This window comes from Dermacentor albipictus, chromosome 9 (genome assembly GCF_038994185.2).
Source record: "Dermacentor albipictus isolate Rhodes 1998 colony chromosome 9, USDA_Dalb.pri_finalv2, whole genome shotgun sequence".
In the NCBI taxonomy this organism is placed as follows: Eukaryota; Metazoa; Arthropoda; class Arachnida; order Ixodida; family Ixodidae; genus Dermacentor; species Dermacentor albipictus.
In genome coordinates, this window is record NC_091829.1 from 52,922,331 (window position 1) to 52,948,262 (window position 25,932).

Here is a 25,932-nt window from a genome sequence, read left to right on the forward strand (position 1 = left end):
AGCAACGAGAACAGGTGCAGCAGCAGCGGAGGAGACCAGCGTGACAGCAGACAGCGTGGCAGCCGCCGGGTGGGCGTCGCAGCCGCTCCCAGACAAGGTGAGCGAGAAACACGAGCGATACCAGGTCACCATCCGCAGCATGCAAAAAAATAGCCTCTCACCGTTTCCAAGGTGAAGCCATCACAACTTAATCTACGGGTCAGGCTGCGAGAAGTTGGTTTCGGGCGCAAATCTACCGCTCAAGAAGTAGAAAATGACAAAGACTAAAGGAAAGCAGAAAGAGACTGCGACGTTATTGCGATGGAACTGTAGCAGTAGTAGAAACAGATAGGGGAGTTATAACTATACGTTGATTAATTGGGTAATAAACCGGATATCATAACCGGATATCGCTTACCAGAGACAAGAGACCAATGGCCGGGCCAAGCTCGCGGGATCCAGCCCCGCCCTTCCGATTCAGCTCGCACTGACGGACAGGGGCCAGGAGCTGCTGGAAACATATGGGTCCCGTAACTAGGGAACCACCCCGTCTGGTGCCTGCGTGCACCACCGATTTATTTCGGGCCCAGTGAATGTTGCTTCATCATCATAATCGCGGGATACATTATGTATACGGACCCTAGCGAAAAGGGTACTGCGGTCTTCGTCCGCAGCAACATGGTGGCCCCACAGCACGTGACCGCTCATTGAGGCTGCGAACATACGCTAATCGAAATTCACAGCAGAACAGTGGGAGGTGATGAAACATTTTCTTCCTAAATGCTTATTGCCGACCGTCCAGCAGGGTCATTGACTTTGAAGGCACCATATTGGACTGCATTTTAAGAAGAGAGAACACGACCGATTTTACTGCTCGGAGATTTCAACGCCGCCCACACGATGTGGGTTTACAAATACTCGTCCAAAAGAGGAAACCGATTGGTAAAAGCTATAAAGGATCACGACATAGAGGTGGTTAATGAACCGGGCGTACCGATCAGGACAGGTACTAGCACGGTCAGAGACACTACTCCTGATCTACGCTAGTTCGGGGGAATATCGACTTAATTGGCGTAACATGGGGGGAAATCTTAGCTCGGGTCACGATATAATTTTAGTAACCCTCGGGGGCACTCACATCTAGGCGAAACTGGGTCAAGCCAACATTACAGACTAGGACCGGTCACGTAGAACCACAGACAGTAAAGGCGAGGACGAGCACCAAGACACCAATACGTATGAGGCGTGGGCCAAAAAGCAACGCGAATTTCTAAAGAAATTTACGCAGAAGATTACTACGACCACGCAAATTGCCTTTGTAGACAGCAGCAAGGCACACAAGGCGCACGGCGGCAAGGCACAGGTGGAAGAGGCAAAGACATAACATGAACTTTCGCAGACGTACACACGCGCTCAATAGCCAGGTGACCAAGTATGCGGACGAACTATGCAGGGAAAATTGGATGAAGATGTGTGACGAACTGCAAGGCACACTGTCTATGAAGAAGACTTGAAAGCTGTTGCGGTACCTCATAGATTTGTTAAAAAGCAAGAGCGCACGCGTTCGAGACCTTCGTGACCTCATTCGTGAACTCAAAAGTAAATACCTAAAAGACCGAGAAGAGCGGTAACCCCACTCACGAGTATGAAGGGAATAGCAATGTCGGGATAGACGAAGCCTTCACTGAACTGGAGCTGGTTGCGGCCATCGATGAAAGTAATCAAGGCAGTTCACCGGGAATTGACGGCGTTGCATGCAAGATGCAAAAAATATGAGCGACAAAAGCAGAGCTGAACTGCTAAACCTCGCCAACGCGTCCTGCGAGAAGGTTTAAAGAAGCGGAGGTGCATTTCATTCCCAAGCCGGGGAAACCACTCCGCGTCGATAATCAGCGCCCCATCTCCCGTTCGTCGATTGTGGGGAAAGTGGTTGAGCGTATCGTTTTCAAGATGCTACAGCGACATTTGGACGTCACTGATGAGATGCCACGGACTATGTACGGATTCCGGAGGCACCTGAGAACGCAAGACGTCTTGGGGCAACTTCACGAGCTGGTCATCAAGCAAGCGAAGACTCCTACGCGAAGAGCTATCCTGGCGCTCGATCTCAAGGGGGCCTTCCATAACGTCACACACGAAAGTATTCTCCGTAACCTGCACCAAATGGGGTGCGGAAAGCGAACATTTGAGTATATGCAGGATTTCTTAAGCAATAGAACGTCAACGATCAAAATGGGAGAGAAGTCAAACCCAACATCCCTGGGAGAGAGGCATCCCGCAAGGATCGGTTCTTTCACCGTTTCTCTTCAACCTGGCACTCCTCCTTCTCCCCGCTTTGCTTTAAAACATGGAGATCATAGATCACGCTCTCCGCGCAGACGATATCACTGTGTGGATGTCGAGGGTAGGGTTTGAGAGTTGGATCGAGGAGACCCTTCAGAGAGCACCCGCCGTGGTTGCTCAGTGGTTATGGTATTAGGCTGCTGAGCAGGAGGTGGCGGGATCGAATCCCGGCCATGGCGGCCGCATTTCGGTGGGGGCGAAATGCGAAAACACCCGTGTACATAGGTTTAGGTGCATGTTAAAGAACCCCATGTGGTCGAAATTTCAGGAGTCCTCCACTACGGCGTGCCTCATAATCAGAAAGTGGTTTTGGCACGTAAAACCCCATAATTTAATTTTTGACCCTTCAGAGAGTGGAAAATACCGCGCACGAGTTCGCTAAACCGTGCGGCCTCAGTTGCTCGCCACAGAAGTCAGAGGTACTCGTTATCAAGCCAAGAAGAAAGAAAGGAGATAAAGAGAACGTCCGCATCACCATCGATGGGACCACCATGACCCCACAACGCAAGCACGTATCCTCGGTGTCATCTTCCAGAACAATGGCAAGGCGGGGGCGTCGATCGACAAAATTAAGGTTTCAACGGAACAAATTTTGAACATGATCAGAAGAGGCACAAACAGACAAACGGGATTGAAGGAGGACTATGCACTGACGCTCGTCCAGGCCTTCGTGACATCGCGCATCGTTTACGCAGCGCCGTACCTCAAGTTACTCAACACAGGCAGCGACCAGTTGAACGTCATTATACGCAAGGCAACCAAGATGGCGCTGGGCATACCGAAGGATTCTTCGACCGACAAGCTTTTCGGCATGGCCAAGCACAGTTTCATTGAAGAGTTATAGAAGCTCATCTATCCAATGAAAGAGTTGGACTCAGTCAACGTCGGCGGGATGTCGTGTTCTTGCCAAATTGGGCTGACAAGTGGCAGAGCGGAAGGAAACGGGGCCGTTACCCAGGTTACGGGCGCATAAAATCGACAGTAAGCCACTTCCTCGAAACATGAGGTCGGGTCGTAACGACGGCCGCAGAGCGGCTCGTATAGCGGCCTTGACGGAGGCTTTAGGTCAAATAGTAGAAGAGGAAGAGGGGTCACTCTCTTCGCAGACGCTTTGTTACCCAAGTTTTCAATGAAAGCCACACTACTGTTACGACGGGGGATATGCTCGTAACCTGCGACTCCATCAAGACATCTTTTCCGGAAGTGGCAGAAGAGGCCGCGATAGCGATGGCACTCGCGCAGCCCAAGGTAGGAAGAATTGTTGCTGGCTCGCAAATGGCGTATAACAGCGACAGAAAGGGGTGGGTGCCTCTTGCGGCACTAGATATTTTCAAGAGTAAACGCGACGTACCTGAAAGGAAAGTTGAGTTGATATGGACACCGGCTCGCTCTGGGCTGGAAGGCAACTAACTTGCCCACCAGCTCGCCCGAGAGATGGAACGCCGGGTAGAGGAAAGTGAGCCACAGTCCATAATTAGTTATAGGGACATTACGAACCAGTGCAAGATGAAGAGGCGCCGTTACCCCGATCCTCACAAATCGCTTACCAGAGAAATGCAAGCGATCTACAGGCAGATACAGGCAGCATCCATCCCGCACCCTTACCTTCAAAACAAGATGTAGCCGGAAAGGTACGAGAGGGAATGTAATTTCTGCAAAACTCAGTTAGGCACGCTCCAACACGTCATTGGAGTATGCGATTTCAACAAGGCGATCCCCCCACCTCTTACCCGCCCTACTACCCTACCCCATCCCTCATCCACCCTTACCGAGCGATGGGAGACCTTGCTAACCAGCCCGGCCCTGGAAGACCAGCTCGTCCTGATATCCAGGGACCATGCGGCTAGGGAAGCATATGGGTCCCGTGAAGAGGGAACCACTTCCATCGACGGCGCCTAAGATTACGTCGAGCTCGGCTCAATAAAATTGTTTCTCTTTCTCTCTCTTTCTCTCTCCCCCTCTGCTGTTGGTACGAAGTTGTCGGGCATCGCCCACTTCGCCTGACTGCCACGCAAAATCGAAAAAACCGCGAAATCTCACAGCATTCAAGTGACGTTTGCGCATTAAAGATGCAATAATATGCTGAACAAAGCTGAATTTTCTTCTGAATGGCGGGGGACCGCCCCCTTCAAAAAAATTACCGACGATTACGTTACTTCCTAATGCGAAATTTGAGCGCAGCAAATAAGCTGTTTCACCTTTTCGATAGATTGAGGCAAAGAAATCGAGCAACACATGTATGCGCTATCACAGAATTTTTTTTTATTTTTCACACGTATTCCTTTAACAAAGACTCCACTAACAGTTCTTGACAGTCATGAAGGAAGCTTTGTGGTCGGAGAAATATACTGATATATGTTCGACTTGGTACACCAATGCTTGATTCTCAAAGACGAGATCTATACAAGTGCCTCGCGAGGTTGTCACAGCCGTGGGACGCGTTACGAGCGAGAGGAACGGGATGTTCTCCCGCATAAGTGTTAGGAAATTGCTGTTTGTCTTTATGTCAACATTAAAGTCCCCCACTACTAACATCGGTGTGGATCGATGGACGGTTAATGCGAGCTGCAGGAGGTGCACGACGTCTTTCGTGAGTGCGGTAGGGGCGAAGTAGGCAGCTACTACCAGCAAGCCGTTGGGCAACTTTGCGGCGCACAGTTCGCCAACTTCAAAGTTCGAGCCGGCGCTTTGACAACCGGAAACTCGCAGGAAGAGGTGGGAAGGGGGCGGCGTGTACACCCAGCGGCAAACGATGGGGGCAGAAGCGCGTGCAGCAAGCGGACAACACGATAAAGGGAGGAGGGAAGAGATAGCAGCGACTGACTGATGCCGCTGACGCCGATAGTGAGTCAACCCCAGCTGCGGAGTTGGTTTCAGGGACAACGCCGCCGATGCCGACACAAACAATATGATACCCTCGCTTCCGCAGCGCTAAGAACCAGGGGGGGGGGGACCCTTTCCTCCTCTTTCTGCATGGCGGCGACGGCGTTCTATGCAGTCACGTTATCTTCACTCTCTAGCGGCGTCAGCGGCATCCAGCGGTATCAGTCGGTCGCTGCTAGCGCTGGGGGGATGAAAGGGGGGCGGAGCTGGTTACGAGGCCGACGACGACGACGACGACGACGCGAAACCCAGGAACGGACGCCAAAGAGCTGCGCTCTAAAAGAAATAGAAGACGACTGCGAGCCAATCGCTCAGGCACTGGCTACTCACAGCTGCTGGAGAGCATGGATTTATTTGTGTAATAAAACTGTATTCATGTGTGTATTCTAGTCTTCCGGTATGGTAATGCTGCAGGCTCTTTGGGGCGACTTTCGGCCCTGATCACACACGCATGTTTCCTTCGTTCCAAAGGCAGTTAGCTGATTTAAAGGTTCCCCGATCGCGTCAAGCGCCTCCTTCTTGCCCTCTTTTGTGGTGGCAGCTCCATGCCTTGGGGGCGGTGTGTTAGACTTCGCCGTCTCCGGCATTGGCCCGCATTCCTCGGAAATTCGCTCGAAGTGCTTTAATAACGCCATGTTGGTAGCGTGCGACGTTGTACCGCCCGCGCAACCAGCCCTGATTTATGTGGTTTTAACATTTCTTCGCCAGAGTACAGATGTCATTATGACGTAGACTACATGACCAGGAGATTGGCGCGTAAGAAATGCTAAACACTTTGTCGCAGCTCATGGTAAAATCCGCGTTTCTACCGATAACCCCCGTTGACGGCGTATACAGAACCTAACGAGTGGCATCTCGTTTAATTCGCGTCGAACAACCGCGGTAGAAGTCATGCCATCGCGGCCGTACGATCATCTTCACCGTCGTCATCTTTATTCTGAGGTTACATGCGCCCAAGCTCCCGTCGCACACCCACAGACATTGCGTGTACTGGTAACTCTATGCAGAACGTGAAAGGATCCTCGGCAGCCGGCTACTACGATATGTTTCGCGTAACATCACTTCTAGCAGTGCGTGAGATCTGCGAGCTTTTTGTCTCGATCCATTTTGGTGCAGGTACCCTGGAACATGGTCTGAACGATGACTTACTCACGACGTTTTCTAAGTCGATATCGTAGAAAGGCTCCTCATCCTTGAATGCCTGAAAAAGACGAACGATAACGACAACTACATTATTGCCGAAAATAAAGGTATCAGAGCCTTTAAGCACTTTCAATGCATCTCTTCCGCTTGAAACAGGTATATGAATGAGGTCCCATAACATTTCGTTCCTTCAAGAGTTATCGCAGAAAGCAGCATGGTTCAGTATGGCTAAAAAGCGCTATTGGATCGTGGCCAGCTCCCGGCGGACAAGCCTTACGATGATTCATGCATGGCGTTAGCCTTCCTGTGTAAATATGACAGAACTGGGGACAAATTGCAACCACCCGGAAATATGTCGTGTACAAAAAGCTCGTTATGGGAACGTTTTTCTTTTTTATTATTCTTTTTTTAATTCATGGCCAACCGCATGCAGTCATCTCGACCGGAAGTTGAATGCACGACCATCTTTCAGGTAAATAACGTATTCGATTTGATTTCATTTCATTATACTAAGCAGCAGCACGTTATAGACGCCGAGAAAAAGCGCCTGGGTAAAGATGTTTCAACTACATATAATACGAGTGTACCATCGCAAATTACTCCGAAGATTTCAGGATGATTGCACGGGCGCATAATAATTACTGATTACTCTTCTGTCCTTCACGCCTTATAGAGGTCCTCTAGTTGGTCTCCCTGTTCTCCTCGGTAAACGAGCAATGTGAGGCACGACGTATTCCTTTCGTGGAATTAGGAAGACTGTTGTGCTGTAAGGAACGATATGTGTTTCATCTGTGTAGGGTAATTACAGACTGCGTAAGAAGTTCTTTATAAAATTGTTCCACGGTGTCATGCTGCATTGTCCGCAATGTTTCTAGGAGTCCTGAATAATTCTACAAGGCGTCAAGTTATTTTTCTGTGAAAAAAATTGGGGCATGTTAGGTGTAATGCGTGGTGAAACTGTCACGCTCCTGGCTTAATTTAAAACGTCGCAAATAATTACGGAACCCTCGTGTCTTCCTACTTTGTGCGTTATACCAGGTTTGCTTTTTGTTTTTGCGTTTTGCTCTGTGAACTAAGCACTACCTTGTTTATATTCGCCGAACATAATGGGAACGTTATGGATGTGTAGCCAAAGGTTAAAATGTGGGATCTATGGGCGGCCTTTTCAAGGTATCACGTATTCACGTGCTTCGGAGAGGTATGAGTGTTTTTTTTTAATACATTCAGCGCAAACTTCACCCAGCCTCCATGGCATAACTGCAAATGCAACCAAACGTCCAATTCATGGAATGTTGCAGGAACACTATATCATATTTGCGTGCGCAATTCAATGCGGGTGGAGTAAATACAGCTTTTGCGAAAGCACTCCTTTCGTAAGTGCTCTAAAGCGTATTTATGGCCATTCTTCAATGTGCTTTTCAGTACTCAGAGGGTACAATAAGCTCTATCAATTATATACTCAGATAAAGTAAAAACAATGTTATTTGGTTCACGTATGCAAAGGCCAGAGCGTGAAAGTAAATTTCAGATTTTGTTGTAAATCACAAATATTAAAGCGATCCTACGCGTTGTAATGAAATTTCCCAAGAGCTGCTTAATTTAGCCCACTCACCTCGAATAAAGGCAAATGATTAAGAACGAATATAAGGAACGTGTCGGAACTCTATAAGGAAATTACGTACGAAGTTAAATGCACATGTATCAAATAGTGTCATTGCAAACAAAAATCTTTAATGAAATGCTTCAACATGTTATACGGCCACATTACAGTATATACATTTTTGCGCCACGCCAAGTCCATATTTGGCAAAACTGAAATCACAAAGTGTGGGTAATGTGTGTACAAACTTGAGTTTGCACATGGTAATTGCGGCCTCAGTAATAAATTCCTCACTCAAGCGCTCCGAAGCGTCTTAGAATTTTAAGAGTGGTGCATAATTTAGTCCGCTGCCGTGGCATCAATACATATGCCAGCCAGATCAGATTTACGAAACAATGTTTAATTCGCGTCGATATATACAGCCTTTGTAAGACATTCCCTTCGCAAGTGATTGTAAGCGTTAATGACCATATTACGCTTTGGTTCTTCATGTGTTCTGGTTAATTCTCTCTTATATTACGCTTTTATTCGGCAGAAATGACAGGCTATTCTTAGGCTTCTTGCGGCCAGAGTTCAATTACTTGGGCATTGAGGTGCTCAAGAGCCTTGTGACTGTGCTTTACGAGTAGTGCCACATTTAGCATGCAGCCTTCTCATAAATACCAGCGCACGCAAACAACAAGCTTAGCAAAAGTCAGAAAGCCACTACGGTAAATCCGTATGAGAAGGTAAATGGGCGCGAATCAAATATAGCCTTTGCAAAATCTTTTCTTAAGCAAAAGTAAGCAAGCAAATGTTGCCTAGAAATAAGTGCATTGGTCTAAACTTATATGTGGTGGCAAAGGCAACATTTTAACTTTAGTGTTTGCAAAGAGGTTTGCATTGCATTGAATTGCATTGCATTGAACCGTCGTTTCTTTTTTTTCTTCAGTCTTTTCATGCATTATACGCGGTTTGTGGTAACTTTTCCCGGTGTCCTCAGTGAACTAGACTAGGGTCCTCAATTATATCAGCTAAAAGGTAAAGTCAGGTTATGGGTGATATCTAGGCAAAATTCAAAGAGGAGGGGGGATGAGCGGGCTGACTGCGACCTTTGCTATAATTAAGTATACAAAGACCCCTGTGCGTAATGAGTGTTTTACGAGAGGTGCAGAATTCCGCCCGGTTCAATAACAAGTCTATCACCTCAACGGAGCTCAAATTTGGCGACGATGCGAAGAAGGTGGGGAAGAGGACATAGGAAGGAGAAATTACTGACCAACATTTCTTCGAACTAAAGTATACGTGGATGAATTGCAACCTTTGTAAAAGAAGAAAAAAAAACACAAAGAAACTCCTTGACGAGTTCTCCAAAGTCATATCTGCGTGTAAGTTTTACATATCTTATTACAGCAGTATATTAAAGTGCGATGTTTAGAGAATTCCAATGGCATACATGGAGCACTTTCGGCGTAATATTTTCTGCTCACTTTGGAGCAAGACTGTTTAGACGGCAGATCTGGAGCAACACACGAGTGTTCCAATGGCATGTTAAGAGCACTCGCGGAAGCGAGATCACTCCGTGGAGCAAGCAAAGCAGCACTTCTGGAATCACCATAGTGGCACGGAACTCTTGGCCAAAGTATTTCCTGGTTCTTCCCAGCGTGCCTCTGGGCCTTCGTTTACGTCATTAACGATGGCTGCCATGGGAGCCGCTCTATCACGCCGTGCGCGGTTGGTCTGGCTGCTTAAGAGCGCGACAGCTCTCGACGTGAAAGTTCAAATTCGATCACTGCAAGGTTGAATTGCAGTGCGACTCTTATGCCACCGCTTACCAGTGAGCATTCAAAGTCCTGTTTTGCCTTCCCGCTGTGCGACCAAAAGTAGTCGGTTAGGTTTATGACGTCATTCCCTGCCACTCACTGTGCAGCTACGTGTGATTTTCAAGGAGGCGGTGGTTTTAGGAGAACGACTGTTAAGTACTAGCATAGCATTCTAAGAGGCTATGCTAAAAGTTACTCGTCGTGATACAAACACGAGAACGAAACATTGCTCCGCCCAATTGGTGGGACTGGCCGCCCTCATCATTGGTGGTATCAGAAGGCTAACTACTGGCGTCGGTTGTGTTATATCTACCTCCACAAAGGCCGTGGAACCGAACTTTGTTGCAATGCAGCCTACTAGGTTACAACTACTACAAACATAACGTAACTACTGTGGCTGGGGCGTCACAGTGGAGAAAAGCGACCGGGAAGAATAGAACCGGCCCTGGAGTGTGTGGTCTCATCCCTCGCGCTTCCTCTGCAAAGTCTCGTCCCCGCCTTGCCAGCAGTGCTTTCTGCTGGAGTGAGGAAAGGTTTCCCTTCGTACAGACGTTCGGGTTCGACCTTGCCCTCTAGCTCCCTACAATAAGAGCACTCGACACTGTGAACGACGGTGTCGTCATCGTATGTGTCCCATTCGCCTCATCTCTCGTCCACCTCTGGGCATATGATTCTCCCTCTCCGTATGCATTTCATTAGGCTTTTAGTAAGTCGTATCTTCAAATATACCTGTACATGTTACCTTCCAGAGAATCTCCTTTACAGACGCTGACAGCCGTATATGCCAAGACACAATGCGCAAATGAGCAATCTTGTAAAAGCTTTTTCTGTATATTACTTTTATGGAAGGAGGAAAGAAAAAAGCAGGCAGGGAGGCTAACCAGAATAACGTCCGGTTGGCTACCCTACACCGGGGGAATGGGAAAGGGGAAAGCAAAGATCACAGGTAGAGGAGGGAAGGAAAGTAGGAAATTGCGGGAAGTTCGCTGACACGTGTGGTTTTACAAAAATTGCCTTAATAGTGACAGGTGGTCGCACAAACCCGTCGTTCTTAAGAAACACAAAAGCGCCTTCACCGCTTTATGGGCCGACGGGCGATGGGGGCGGTGTTCCAGCAGCACCTGCACAGAAAGCGGCCGATTGTGCAGTTTTTGGAAAGCTTTGGCAAGTTCTTGTCTCTCTACGGCATATCTTGGACAGTGGCACAGCAGGTGGTCGATGTTTTCTTCGGTGCCACAGACCTCGCATGCTGCACTGTCAGTCACTCCAAATAATGTAGAGTATGCCTTTGTGAAGGCCACTCCTAACCAAAGGCGACAGAGAAGCGTAGCTTCACGTCGAGGAAGTCCGGGTGCAGGTCGGAGCTGCAGGGAGGGGTTTAGTCGATGTAGTGGTGGCAGTCGTAAGTTTTGCGAGTTCCACTCGGTCACTGTGAGGCTACGTGCCAGGTGTCGAAGCTGCCTTGCAGCGTCCGTCCTTGAGAGCGGAATCGGAACGCTGTACTCTTCTTGATGAGCTGTGCGAGCGGCGTTATCGGCGGAATCATTGCCACTGATTCCACAGTGGCCAGGTACCCACTGAAAAGCGACTTCGTGGCCTTTTTGTTGGACGTCATGGTGAAGTTTCACGACTTCGTAGGTCAGTTGGTCATGACATCCGTGTCGGAGAACTGACTGCGTGCACTGTAATGCCGTTTTTGAATCACAGAACACAGCCCATTTTCTGGGTCTTTCCGAATCAATGAATTCCAGTGCTCGACGCAGGGCCGTTAGTTCTGCCGCCGTTGAGGTCGTGACATGGGATGTCTTGAACCGCAGTGTCATTCCTCGCGTTGGTATAACCACGGCACCACCAGAACTGCACGACGTAGTCGATCCGTCGGTATAGATGCGCACGTGGTTGCTGTACTTTTCATGCAGAAGAAGTAAGCTCAGCTGTTTTAGAGCAGGGGCCGGTAGATCTGTCTTCTTCTGTAGTCCTGGAATCATTATCTCAACTTGTGGACGGCTCAAACACCTCGGAGGAAACGCTGGCGTGGCCGCAGGTGCGTACCCTGAGGTAAACGACGCACGATGTGCACTGACAATACCGCTAAATGTCGAGCAGGGCCTTGCAGCAGTGAGGCTCGCCAAGTGGTGGGAAGGGGTCCTAGCATAATGCCTGAGATGCATACGCATTGTCTCAACAGCAATGTGCGTCGTGATCGGGTAATCCTGCGCTAGGGCAATGGTTTCAGCCGTTGATGCACTGCGTGGTAAGCCAAGACTTATCTTAAGAGCTTCGGCTTGAATGCTCTGAATCGTACGCAGGTTAGTCTTGCAGGTGTTGGATATGGCAGGCAGGCTGTAGCACAGGAATCCAACGAATAACGCCATGTACAACTGTAACATAGCGTGTATAGATGCTCCCCAACTTTTTCCTGCAAGGAACCTGAACAGGTGACAGATAGCAGTCAGCCGCTTTTTCACGTAATTGACGTGCGGAGTCCAAGACAGGTCTCTGTCAATTACGAATCCCAAGAACCTGTGACTTCTGCTGTATGGTATAAGTTGTCCGTTAATAGATACGCCGTAACCAGACATTGGCTTCCTCGTGAATGCCACCATTGCGCACTTTCCGCATGAAAGTTCAAGTCCTTGTTGACGAAGGTAGCAAGATGTCTTTGTGGCTGCCTTCTGAAGCCGAGCACGAAGCTGAAGTCGTGTCACACCTGATGCCCAAATGCAGATGTCGTCCGCATAGATGGAAAGTCGTACGGTGCTTGGCAGGTTGTAAACCAATCCACTGAGGGTGAGATTGAAAAGAGTCGGGCTAAGCACTCCTCCTTGAGGGACTCCTCGGCTACCGTAATGCTCGGACGCCGGGCCATTTTCTGTGTGCATGTAGAATGATCTCCTCTGTAAGTAGTTGCACACCCACATATACATCTTGCCACCAAGTCCGACGGCTTCTAACGTGCTAAGGATGGCTTCATGGGTGACATTATCATACGCTCCTTTAACCTCTAGAAACAGAGCAGCAGATAGACGCTTACAGGCCTTTTGGTGTTGCACAAAGGTTATCAAGTCAACAACGCTGTCTGTTGACGAACGGCCCCGTCTATATCCGGCCATAGCTTGTGGATAGATTTCATAGTACTCTAAGTACCATTCCAGATGTGTTAAAACCATTCGTTCCATTGTTTTTCCGACACAGCTGGCAAGTGCGATCGGACGGTATCAGGAAATGTCCAAAGGCGACTTGCCAACATTGAGAAGTGGAATGAGGCGAGTTGACTTCCACTCTTGCGGAACCGTACCCGTCTGCCAGGAGTCGTTGTACAGGAGCAAGAGTGCCTTCCGAGCTTGGTCTCCTAGGTTACACAGCGCACGGTATGTAATGCCGTCAGGTCCTGGCGCTGAAGAACGCCTGCACAATGCCAGTGCAGCTTCTAGTTCTTCCATAGACAAAGGGAATTCCATGCGGGGGTCGCGTGAAAACGGTGGGTGGTCGAGGGTTCCCGTACCCGTTCCACCGGAAGTTGCCTCGCCAGCAATCTTTCTGCAGGAAGATTCAGCGACGTCAATATCTCTGCATTGTAGATAAAGTGCCAAAGATTTAAACGGGTGGCGTTGACCAGAGGTTGTGCGAAGGCCACAAACAGTCCTCCATATAAGCGACAAAGGTTTTGGCGGATCCAGGGACTCGCAAAAGGATGCCCATTGTCGCGAAGCCAGCTTGTTCATGTGACGCTGTATTTTCTTTTGTGTTCGTCTAGCCAATCTCAAATCATGATTTGACTTCGTGCGTCTATATCTTCGCTCCGCACGACGGCGAATGGCTCGAAGTTTTGATAGTTCAATGTCGAAATCGGTGCGGGAAGAACTCCTCGAAAGCAGATGCGTGGTTGTTTGTATGGCATCCTTTATCGCGCCCTGTAGGTTATTAGAGGTGCGGTCACGACAACAGTCTTCCATTAATATTTTGTATTTAGGCCAATCGGTGCACTGGACGGTTCTGGAAGACTTGGAACTAGTCAAACCTTCGATCTTCAAATAGGTTGGGATGTGGTCGCTACCCCGTGTTTCTAAATTGGAAAACCAGTGAACTCTTCTCGAAAGCGACCGTGACACGAAGGTTAGGTCCAAGCAGCTGCCATACGCTGATCCACGCAGATAAGTAGGGCTACCATCATTTGACAAGCAAAATTCCCGTTCAGAGGCAAAGGACACCAACGTTCTGCCCCTAGAGTTAACTTTGGAGCTTCCCCATAGGTAATGGTGGGCGTTAAAGTCACCAGTGAGTACCCACGGCTCTGGAGTAGATGTCAAAATTCCCCGTAGGCGCTCACAATCTAGACGGCTTGCTGGAGATAAATAGGCTCCAAGAATTGTAAACGTGAACTTTTTCTTCTTCACTGTTAAGCAAACGTATTGATTTGCTTCGTCAGGAGGCACTGGGTGATGTACATAAGTCAAGTCACGGCGTATAAACACAACAACCTTGCTGCACTCTCCGTGGGTAGAGGACATAAAGCACTCATACCCGTACAGTCTGATTGGAGCTGACAGGTGGGGCTCGCAAATCACGATAATGGGGAACTGGTGCGTAAAAACAAACTGTCTAAAGTCGGACATGCGTGACCTAAGCCCTCTGGCGTTCCACTGCAAGACAGATGCATGCTTGACTTGCTCTTGAAACGACGGCATCGCTCGGGCCATGGTTTTACCCTAGAGCCGCAAGCACCGGACTCAAGGTGTCCAGCACCTGCAGTGCGCTCTGTGCCGACGGGGTTTTCATGCTGCTCAGTAGAATGCGCATGGTGTCCATAAGTGACTTGAGCATCACTATGACTTGGCGATCCTCAGTCGTCGTCTCATCCGCGGTTCGTGAGGTCATTGTGGGCGGCGCACTTTGGTGTGACTCCGAGGCAGGTTGTGCTCTTGGAAGTGTAGGCCACTCTTCAGGAGGTGAGCGTGCTGCCGCAGTCTTCGTTTTCACAGTATCTGTTTTTGTGGAAGTCGGCGTTGATACGGTAACCGCTTTGCCGGAAGATGGTGTATATCTTTCAGTAGACGTAACTCTTCGTGCTGCTCTTCGGGGACGATTTCGTCGTCGCCTGAGAGTAGCGGCAGCCTCTTTGTATGTCGAATGGTCCTGTACCATACGTGTGAGTACTGCTCGCTCGTTCCTCACCTGCGGGCAATCATTGGATGAGGCCTCATGAGTACCATGGCAGTTAGGGCACTTTAACACAGTTGCGCGGCAGGCATCTGCTGAATGAGATTCGGCGCACCGTGGGCACACGAGGTTATTCCTACAGACACCTTTTACGTGTCCCATCTTGCAGCATTTGCAGCATTGCAGGGGCTTCGGTATGTATGGGCGGACTGGATGGCGGACGTGGCCAACTTTGACATGTGAGGGAAGGCTGTCTCCATCAAACCACAGCTTCAGGCAACGGGTGTTGCCAAGTCTTGTGATGTGCGTGATAAGAGTGCCTTCTGTAGTTGGTTTTATTAATATTGGTAAGTCGTCGGTTGGTATAGAAATATCGACATCATAAATGACGCCGATAGTCCCATTGCAGCCAGTAGGTATCAAGGATCGTACCTGTACTTTGTCGATCTCCGTTACGTGCCGCAGGCTTTGCAGTGTACTGCGGTGTAGAACACCGACTGCAAGGACATTCTTCCGTGTGTTTATTCTCACGTCATTTATCTCATTTGGCGCGACTCCCTCAAGAAACGCAGAAAGGACTTGCCTGTTTAGGAGTCGCAGATTTGACACTGGGTCCACAGGCATGAAGAGCATAGTGTGCGGCCATCGCTGTGATGTTGTCTTCACGGTAGAGACACTTGGCGACGATGACCTCCGCAGTAGTCTTCTTTTTGTGGTTCGGCTCATGACAAGCGTGAAATCGTCGTCCGACGAGTCGACGCTGTCCGAGTACAACTCGGTTGCCTCGCTGTCCGTGTCACTTGACGCATTTCCACGTTTCCTGGATGCGACCACACGTGATGGCTTGGCTCCAGGAAGGTCTTCGAGGGTGTCTTCGTCCGTTGCCACAACACGGGAGCGGCAGCTCCCAAAGTTTGTAAAGAAACAAAGCGAGACAAAGGTACAAGCGTTCTATGATAGAAACACTTCGTCGTCGTCCTCCATATTACTTTTATATTACTTTTATATTCTGTATGCTTTCAACGTGATAGCGTTGAGGGCCTAGCATCGCAGAAAATCCGGTGTCGGTGGTGTTGTCCGTCAGGGAGAAAACTTCCCGAACCACGCACGCATAACTACCCAGGCGCTCCGCGTGGCGCAAGGGCTTCACTGACCTAAAATAATTTCTCGAAGTAAAATGCGTCAGAAAAATCGCAAAGCACGGATTACAACCTACAAACATGATAGTGTCGGATTGTCATTTGTACCCGCCGTGGTTGCTCAGTGGCTATGGTGTTGGGCTGCTGAGCACAAGGTCGCGGGATCGAATCCAGGCCACGGCGGCCGCATTTCGATGGCCGCGAAATGCGAAAACACCCGTGTACTTAGATTTAGGTGCACGGTAAAGAACCCCAGGTGTTCAAAATTTCCGCAGTTTTCCACTACGGCGTGCCTCATAACCAGAAAGTGGTTTTGGCACGTTAAACCCAATAATCTTTTTCTTAGTGTCATTTGAATTTACGAGAACAGAATTTTTGTTAGGCGGATACTCGAGCACAAACACCTTTTCCAGCGTTTCAACCATTCATGGAGGGGCGCGCCCTTTTGATTCCTTTCAACAGCGTCCAGATGGCACTCGTCTCCACGCATCCGGAGCAGCGGCTCACGGAGGCAAAGGAGGAAATAACAAAACCTGAAAGCTCGCCTTCGTACATAGCTTTCGCCACCAGCGTTCCCTGGTAAAGAGTAAGGTTACATGAGCTCCATAAAAGAAATGGGCAGGACATGTAATGAGGAGGAAATATAACCGATGATCATTAAGGGTTACGCACTGGATACCAAGTGAAGGGAAGGGTAGCGCGGGGCCGTAGAAACTTAGGTGGGCGGATGAGATTGAGAAGCTTGCAGGGACAACATGGCCACAATTAGTACATGACCGGGCGAGTTGGAGAAGTATGGGTGAGGCCTTTGCGCTGCATGGGCGTAACCAGGTAGATGATCATGATGAAGTTAATGATGTTGACGACGACGATAATGGTGATGATGAGGATTATGATGATGATGAGCTCCAGTTGCCGGAAAGCGTGAGAAGCCATCAGTGATCTTTGAATGGTAACGCGTTTCCCTCTTAAAAGCCAAGCCTAAGCCTCCTACAAGATTTTTATTCTTTTCATTTTTTCTTTGTACTCTTGCTCGTACCCATCGAGTTTATCACTATAACAACTAGAGGGAAATCTGACGCCACCGCTTACGCGAGTTTTCTTATGGCCGCTGTGCTGTCATGGGAATGACGGTCCATGTGTCTGCGAGGCTTGTGTTGGCTGGTTTAGCAAGAGGCTCCGTTTAAAACATGGATATGGCTATACAAATACCGCGTTCCTAAAGTAGAATCTTTATAACATGTTTTCATTCACGCGTAGTACATATTCCAGTGGTGTTTACTCACCTACAATGCATAACCAAGCGAAGAAAAGCAAGATCATACAACAAACTGTTCTAAAGAGAGCGCGAATCTTTGCCGCCTGTCCCTCAATTTAAGCTGGCCGCTGATACTTTCTACGTTTCACATAATTGCACGTGCAATAACAAGTTCTCATATTGAAACAAAACGTGTCTTTGTGTAATAATAAAGCTAACGAAGCTTTTTACGCGCATATTTAGTAAAGATTGACCATCCTCACGGACTGAACGGTGCTTGACGGGCATGTGCTCCAATTATCCTGTTAAAGACCTTTCGGATCGGTAGCCGTCCACAGCCGCTAGAGCTACGGCTATTTCCTCAGCTTCCGTTACCGAGCAGTCCTTCATTGATGCGCTGCTTATCTCTTTGTAGTTCTGGCTTATTACTATCGCAGCTGTCTTTACTATGTTTGTGCCTCTTTGCTTGGCGTATACTGCAGCATCTGTGTATACTGTTGTGTTTTTTGTGGCCAGGTACTTTTCCACGTATTTCGCCCTTGCGTCCCTTCGCGCCGTGTGGAGGTTTGGGTCCATGTTTTTGGGTATAGGGCTAACAGTGAATGTTTTCCGGTATTCATCAGGAATCCCCTCCGTTCTTTGGGTTTCTTTGATTGATTCCGCGAAGCCTAGCCTCATTAGCAGTTCCCTTCCCGTTTTGGTCTGCTGGAGTCTCATGAGCTGTGCGATACTTTGGGCTTCTTTTAATTCTTTGAAGGTGTTGCTTAAACCAAGTGCCATTAGTTTCTCTGTCGATGTATTGTTCGGCAGGTGAAGTGCTGTTTTGTACGCTTTGCCTAAAATTGTGTCCGCTTCTTGTATTTCCTGTTTGGTGCAGTTGAAGTACGGGAGTGAGTATGCGACTCTGCTGACCACCAGGTTGCCAACCAGCTTAAGTGTGTCTCCTTCTTTCATCCCATATCTCCTTTGTGACACCCGCGTGATCATGCGTGCCATTTGGGATGTTGACTGCTTGAGTGTTTTCAGCGTGTGGGTGCAGCGCTGGTTGGATTGTACCCACATTCCAAGGACCCTGATTTGTTGGCTTTCCGGTATCGGCTGCCCCTTTAGCCATATGTTAAGGCTTTCTTTGCTTTTCTTGCCCCGTGTAATTCTCAGAAGCTCGGATTTCTCCGTAGAGCACTCAAGGCCTCTTCCCCGACATATTCTTCCACGCAAGTGGCTGCTGCTTGCAGATAGCTTTTTTTTTTGGCACAGCGAGCCTTTAGTGGCCCAGATGGTGATGTCATCTGCATAAATGGCGTGTTTTATGCCTTCGATTTTGCTTAGTTTATGCCCTAGGCCAATCATTGCGATGTTAAAGAGTATCGGGGAAATTACTGAACCTTGGGGTGTCCCCTTGTTTGGAATTACATGAACGGCAGAGTAGGACGCAGAGCGCTTCACATCCTCCGCTCCTGCAGGGCTAACAACAAAGTCAGGCATACAATTTTCTGGGTACCGGGACACGCTGGAATAGAAGGGAACCTAAGGGCGGACAAGGCAGCTCGAGAGCACACAAACCGAGCGGCCACAAGCACCGATCCTGAGGAACCCATACCAGTCAACCCAAGCTACTCAGACATATTGAATTACTATAAGGGCGTCCGAATCAAATACCCTCCACCCCACAACAGCCTAAATCAGCATGAAGCAACCTCCTGGAGGAGGCTGCAAACAGGAACATATCCAAACCTAAACACACTAAGCAAGATGTTTCCCACCCAGTATAGAAACATTTGCCCCTGGTGCGGCGCCAAGCCCACCTTATATCACATTACATGGGAATGCGTTCAGAATCAGCAATTCCTTCAAATAAAAGACCCGAGTGCGGAGCAGTGGGAGAGGGTGCTCTCCAGCAGCGACCCGAAAGTCCAGCATGGACTAGTAAGGCACGCTCGCCGAGTAGCCACCCTCAGTGGTGCCCTGGAATAGGGGCGTCGACCCTGCGCAGATGGGGAAGAAGACCGTGAAGATGGCCGACCACCTCTGCCACCGCTAATTTCTACACCATTAGAGCAAATAAAGTTTTTCCTCCTCCTCCTCCTCCAATTATCCTGGCTCACCGAGAACGATGCCAATCCGAAGTCACAATATACCGGCACTCCCATGCATACGACAGTGCCGGAGCGGCAGATTTCCCTCTGGGTAATATAGTGAGAAACTCTATACTCGTACCCTGTCTTTTACAGCGAACCTGTATACCTCCACCACCCCACCGAAGGAAATTTTCTTGTCGTAATCAAAAGGGTATCACGAAGTCTACCACGAAGGGTATAGAAAAGGGTATCACGGGCCTATCACGAAGATAGTGCAATGCCGGGCCTGCCCATGATGGAGGTGAAGCAGTCGTTAAGCCCCATACATGGGCCGATCCCATAGGCAGTGCAATACCAGCCCGACTCGCGGCGGAGGTAAAGCATGCGTCCAGCACTCCCTATACGTTGGCCGATACTGAAGATAGCGAAATTCATTCATTTATTTTTCCTCATTCAGTTTTTATTTTCCAGAAAAAAAAAGACATTTCCGGTAGAGGTATCTGGGCAAAAAGCTGTATTTTGACAGCTTGACCGGGCCCGGGACACCTGGGAACTTCTAGCAGTGGTGACATTCTGGAGATAAAACAAATTATTGACAAAAAACATAGCCATCAATAAGACATACAGGTGACATGCACATTTTATTCCACGTATATACTAACGCACACATATATTGTAAATACAGAAGATCAACCGATAATTGGAGTACAACAGCTCACAAATATAGTAAGAGTAAAAAAAAATTATAACATATCCATTTCCAGCAATAATATAGGTTCGATGCTTAGTCGACAGTGAAAATAAATGCATTTGTGCAGTCTGTATTGCATCCTGATTATGAACATTATTATAAGGCTACATGTTACGGAAATATTGTTTAAGCTGCTTCAAAGTAAAGCCTATGGTATTCTTGCACCTGTTTAAGATACTAGGTAAATTATGTTCAAGGGTTTCTAACTTGTAGTTCGAGCGCAAGCGCGGTGTAAACCACAAGTCCGTGATTCACGTGCATTTGTTACTTGGTGCGGGTTTTAATGATGCAGTGTGTGTATGGAAATCGTGAATGGAGCTAGGCGAATAATACGAGCGCAAAATAGTAAAGTCGTACGCGTGATCAGAGGCATGTCATTGTAGACCATAATCTTATAGGTCTAAAATGCATCGTCAGTAAGTAATAAGCACGGAATGTGATTTTCATCCTATTTGTCATAGTTGTTGTTACCATACTAGACTGCAGTAGTTTATATGTGCCTGGAAAAGTCCGTGATATATTTTAATTTTGAAAAATGTCGAAAAAATTGTGCGACAACGTGCCAATGCCGGCCCGATCCGCGGCGAGATATAGCAGACCTTAGGCACTCCCAATACGTCTGCCGAACCCGAAGATAGTGCAATGCCGGCCCCACCCGCGGTGGAGGTGAAGCAGACGTTAAGCACTCCCCATAAGTGGGTCGATACCGAAGACAATGCAATACCGGCCCGATCCGCGGCGAGGTATAGCAGACCTTAGGCACTCCCAATGCGTCTGCCGATCCCGAAGATAGTGCAATGCCAGCCCCACCCGCGGTGGAGATGACGCAGACGTTAAGCACTCCCCATACGTGGGTCGATACCGAAGACAGTGCAATGCCAGCCCGACCCGCGGCTCAGGTACAGCAGACCTTAGGCACTCCCAATACGACTGCCGATCCCGAAGATAGTGCAATCCTGGCCCCATCCGTATTGGAGGTGAAGCAGGCGTTATGCATTTCCCATACGTGGGTCGATACCGAAGACATTGCAATGCCGGCCCGACCCGCGGCTGAGGTATAGCCGACCTTAGGCACTCCCAATACCTCTGCCGATCCCGAAGATAGCACAATGCCGGCCCCACCCGTGGTGGAGGTGAAGCAGGCGTTAAGCATCTCCCATACGTGGTTCGATCCGAAGACAATACAGTTCCACCCCGACCCACGACTGAGGTATAGCAGACCTTAGGCACTCCCAATACGTCTGCCGATCCCGATGATAGTGCAATGCCGACCCCACCCGCGGTGGAGGTGAAGCAGACGTTAAGCACTCCCCATACCTGGGTCCATACCGAAGACAGTGCAATGCCGGCCTGACCCGCGGCTGAGGTATAGCAGACCTTAGGCACTCCCAATACGTCTGCCGATCCCGAAGATAGTGCAATGCCGGCCCCACCCATGGTGGAGGTGAAGCAGGCGTTAAGCATTTTCCATACGTTAGGAGATCCGAAGACAGTGCAATGCTGGCCCGACCCACGGCTGAGGTATAGCAGACCTTAGGTACTCCCAATACGTCTGCCGATCCCGAAGATAGTGCAATGCCGGCCCCACCCGTGGTGGAGGTGAAGCAGACGTTAAGAACTCCCCATACGTGGGTCCATACCGAAGACAGTGCAATGCCGGCCCGACCCGCGGCTGAGGTATAGCAGACCTTAGGCACTCCCAATACGTCTGCCGATCCCAAAGATAGTGCAATGCCGGCGCCACCCGTGGTGGAGGTGAAGCAGGCGTTAAGCATTTGCCATACGTGGGTCGATCCGAAGACAATACAGCGCCACCCCGACCCGCGGCTGAGGTATAACAGACCTTAAGCACTCCCAATACGTGGGCCGATACCGAAGATACTGCAATGCCGGCCCGACCCGTGGCTGAGGTATAGCAGACCTTAAGCACTCCCAATAAGTCTGCCGATCCCGAAGTTAGTGCAAAGCCGGCCCGACCCGTGGTGGAGGTATAGCAGACTTTAAGCACTCTCAATACGTCGGCCGATCCCAACGATAGTGCAATGCCGGCCCGACCCGCGGCTGAGGTATAGCAGACTTGTGGCACAATTGCGGATTTGGGGACATCTCACCGCGCCTTAGAGGCGTGCTCACTCGCGGAATCAGTGGCCTACTGCAAATCTGTTGTTGGAATTCCATATTACAAGAACTGAAATTGTTATTGCAAGAACTCCACATAAACAGCTCAGCTTGATATTGGGTTGTGATTCCGGAAGGTCGCAGAAATCTGCGGTTAGTTTTTCTTTTTCATTTATTTATTAACCTGTAAATAAACCCCTCTGCAACGTTTGCCTACTACAGCCTTATTATTTCTTACATTTGCGCGAAAGTTTCACACTCCGACTGATATTTTATGAGGAAATACGTGATAACCAGCATATAACGTTTCAGAGGGCTTGTAGGGGTGTGAATGGCTTGACCCTAAAACGCTTGCATTCGTACACAAAAAACACGATGTAACTAAGCGTGTAATTATTCTTTTTTTGTTGTTCAGAGGCACTTTTCGCTCACTAAAAACGATTTCATACGGAAACTCGCTCATTGTTAAAGCGGCATCTGGTTTCATGGTAATGAAAGCAAGAGAATTCTCACCTCAAATCTGCTCTTCGTTTTAACTCTGATGGCAAGCGAGTATAGGGTGTTGTCCGGCACAGTAAGAGGTGCGCCCGTTGCATCCTTCAAATATAAACGTTTTCTTGCAGCGTACCATATGGCTTTTTCGCGAAATTCGGCCACAAGTCGCCATGTCTCCTTGATTCTGCTTATCCACTCCGCCCCTAATTTTACATAGCCTCTGAGGAAGAAAGAAAGAAAGCCAAAGTTATAGGGACTATAAAAGATGCACAAATCACGATTAAATTTCTTTAATTTCGTTATTTCGCTTTTATAAGAACTGATAAAATATTTGCTCAAACCTCTATTTCCGTACTAGACGACAAACTTTGGCGAGTCGGTGGTGATTCATCTTTCGGAAATTAACCGCGCAGAACAGACAAGGTCGTTTTCTTCTTAACCTTCGTCATTGTCTGTTTTGAGCTCTTAATTTCCGAAACATGATTCTATCTGCGTTGGTTCACGCTAAGCAGTTAATTACCAGAACAACCCGGCGAAACCCAAGTCACGATGAAGGTACATCCACTTTCATTGAAGCATTGCGGCGACATACCCGTAGTGCCACCTCCAAAACACTGCTGAGGGCTCCTGTCTCGTGCTTCTCACTAGGCACGTGGTGCGATCTAGCGGCGCGGCCACGAAGTATCAGTTTGGCACGTGCGCAAAAGTGTTTTCACGCTCAATTGTCTCACTATATATGACATGGGTTCTATTTCGCCTGTGTATGTCTGTAACGATTTCCCGGCAGCCTGGGTCACTGGGTAGTCTACGGTCCGTTGGCTAGAGCATCAGGCGATGCGCACACGCAAACACACACACACGCACACGCACACGCACACACACAAACAAACACACACACGAACTTGGGTCACTGGGAGTGCTCAGCTGATTATGTGCCGCTCTTCCGTGAAACACATTGGCGTTAACCCGCCGTGGTTGCTCAGTGGCAATGGTGTTGGGCTGCTGAGCACGCGGTCGCGGGATCTAATCCCGGCCACGGCGGCCGCATTTCGATGGGGGCGAAATGCGAAAACACCCGTGTACTTAGATTTAGGTGCACGGTAAATAACCCCAGGTGGTCGAAATTTCCAGAGTACTCCACAACGGCGTGCCTCATAATCAGGAAGTGGTTGCGGTGCGTAAAATCCCATAATTTAATTTTAACTTTGGTGTTAACTCGGGGCACTCGGTATGTGCCGCTGGATCTGCGCTCCTCTTCTTTAAACTAAGTAGACGCCAACTTGGGTGGCTTGTTAAGTGCCACTCTTCAGTGAACTGCTTCGAGGCTACCTTGGGGTACTCGGTCTCTGTTAGTGAGCGTTTGCCGCTCTCGAGTGAACTTCACACCTTGGTACAGTCGGTATGCGCAGCTCGGTATGCACTGCATTTCAATGAAACTCTTTGACGCCAACTTCGGTCATTCGGTGTGTGCTTCTGGGTATGTGCAGCGCTTCAATGAACCTGTTTCGCGCCAATTTGGGTCCTCTGCGTATGTGACAATGGGTATGTTCTTCTCTTCAATTGAACCCTTTCAATTAAACTCTTCTCTTCAATTAAACGCTAACTTAGGGCCCACATGGTGTCGCGGCTAAGGCGGCGTTAAGAGCATGGAATCCACCAAGCCCTTCGACTACGGCTTCCGATTGCAGAAAATGAAGGAAAAGGGGTTTATTTGGCTTAGTTACATGGCTCCCGTTACGGAAGCCTACTCAATGCTGGAGCAAGTTAAACTTTCAAGTTCACGTCAGCACCCTCTCTCCAATTCACGAAAAGTCTCCGCTTTTGATACCACCGTCTTCCCTAGGTGAGTCCACTAGAGAACCTGAAGACTGTCCTGCAGCAAATCATAATCGTTCACTCTGTTGCGATACCGCGCTCATGCTCTCAACAACCCGCAGCTCTGAAGAGACAGGTCTGGAATCGGTGGCGAGAAAGCAACCGGCGACACCTTGTTCGTCGTCGTTGCCCCCCTTCTTTTCATACTTTTCTCAGGTTTCTAGGTAATGCCAGGGTGAGCGCCTTACGTTGTACCCTTCAAAAGTCGGTGCTCACGCGGCGTTGACGCCTGGATAGCAGAGATGGTAGTTTTATACGTGGCGAATGGCAATTAACGCCTTTGTGGTGTTGAGACGAAACAATGGGTCACTAAATATGTACCACTGTGCATGTCCCGCTCTTCTAAAATTATCTGTGAGCCCTTATGATTCCAGCTTTCTTCAGTCAGCATGAGCTACTTGGTTACTCGGTGTATGCTCATGGTTATGTGCCGCTTTGCAGTGACAGCAAAAATTTTCTAAAATTTATCTGGCATTGCGCGGAATTGAAACCGAATCTTATATATGAATGCAATGATCATGAATATGTATTAAAGTGGTGGCGTGCAGCAGAAGTTCAACACCGGTCTTCCAATCTGAAGGTCTGTTTCGAATCCTTGTCCAGTCCACTAGACTTTTCAAACTAGGAGCGACACTTGATATTGAAAAATAATATACCGAGAGCCAGTGGTGCTATAATGGTACAAGTGCAACTAAATTAGGACGGCGCACTAAGCTTAAATGAAGATGCTCCCTTACTCGACCAAGAATTTGCCTCTCTGCTGTAGTATTCCGCCACTACCACCCTTACCACTCTATTGATTAAGGCACATCCCTCGGTCCCCAGCAACTGCAAAACACCTGACCGAGGCGGTGGTCAGACCTGCCACGCCGCAGAAGTTGCCATGATTTGGATTCGGGCAGTCCGCCACTAGGAACTGAACCTGGCAACATTTACCACGTGAGACTTCTCGAGTTAGGTTAGCATCTTAAATCTTAGCATGCCTAACTCGACATACATATATATATCATATATCCATCCAAGACATACATATCTTTCGCGTTGTTTCGGTTATCATTCGCCTCGCTGAAAAACAAGAACTGGTGAAGTTAATTTTGTGCTGACTAAACACCACGTCCTCTGCTGCTGATGTCTTCTAGATAAGAGAGAATACAGGGTAGGATTTCTAATTCCTAATGATATATCATGCAACTTTGTTAAATTCTACAGCCCTAACGACAGGGTAGCTGCCATTGTACTAAAGGTAAATAGGGGATTTGGAATCATGGTGACACTAGCAGACGCTCCAAACTCCATTCATGATGATGA

At 48.6% G+C, this 25,932-nt stretch overlaps 2 protein-coding genes across 4 annotated transcripts in view; one reads left to right on the top strand and one right to left on the bottom strand.

Moving 5' to 3' along the window:
• LOC135918290 (uncharacterized) overlaps positions 1-25,932 on the top strand; it is a 343,130-nt gene that overhangs the window by 131,743 nt on the left and 185,455 nt on the right. The window lies entirely within an intron of this gene.
• Positions 1-25,932, bottom strand: part of LOC135918289 (uncharacterized) — a 54,905-nt gene that overhangs the window by 18,417 nt on the left and 10,556 nt on the right. For all 3 annotated transcript variants that reach the window (XM_065451949.2, XM_070525712.1, XM_070525711.1), the window contains exons 3-4: positions 22,768-22,969; positions 6,355-6,406 (exon numbers count right to left, since the gene is read on the bottom strand). In XM_065451949.2, coding sequence (XP_065308021.1) covers positions 6,355-6,406; positions 22,768-22,969 — 254 coding nt within the window. The remainder of the gene's footprint in view (positions 1-6,354; positions 6,407-22,767; positions 22,970-25,932) is intronic.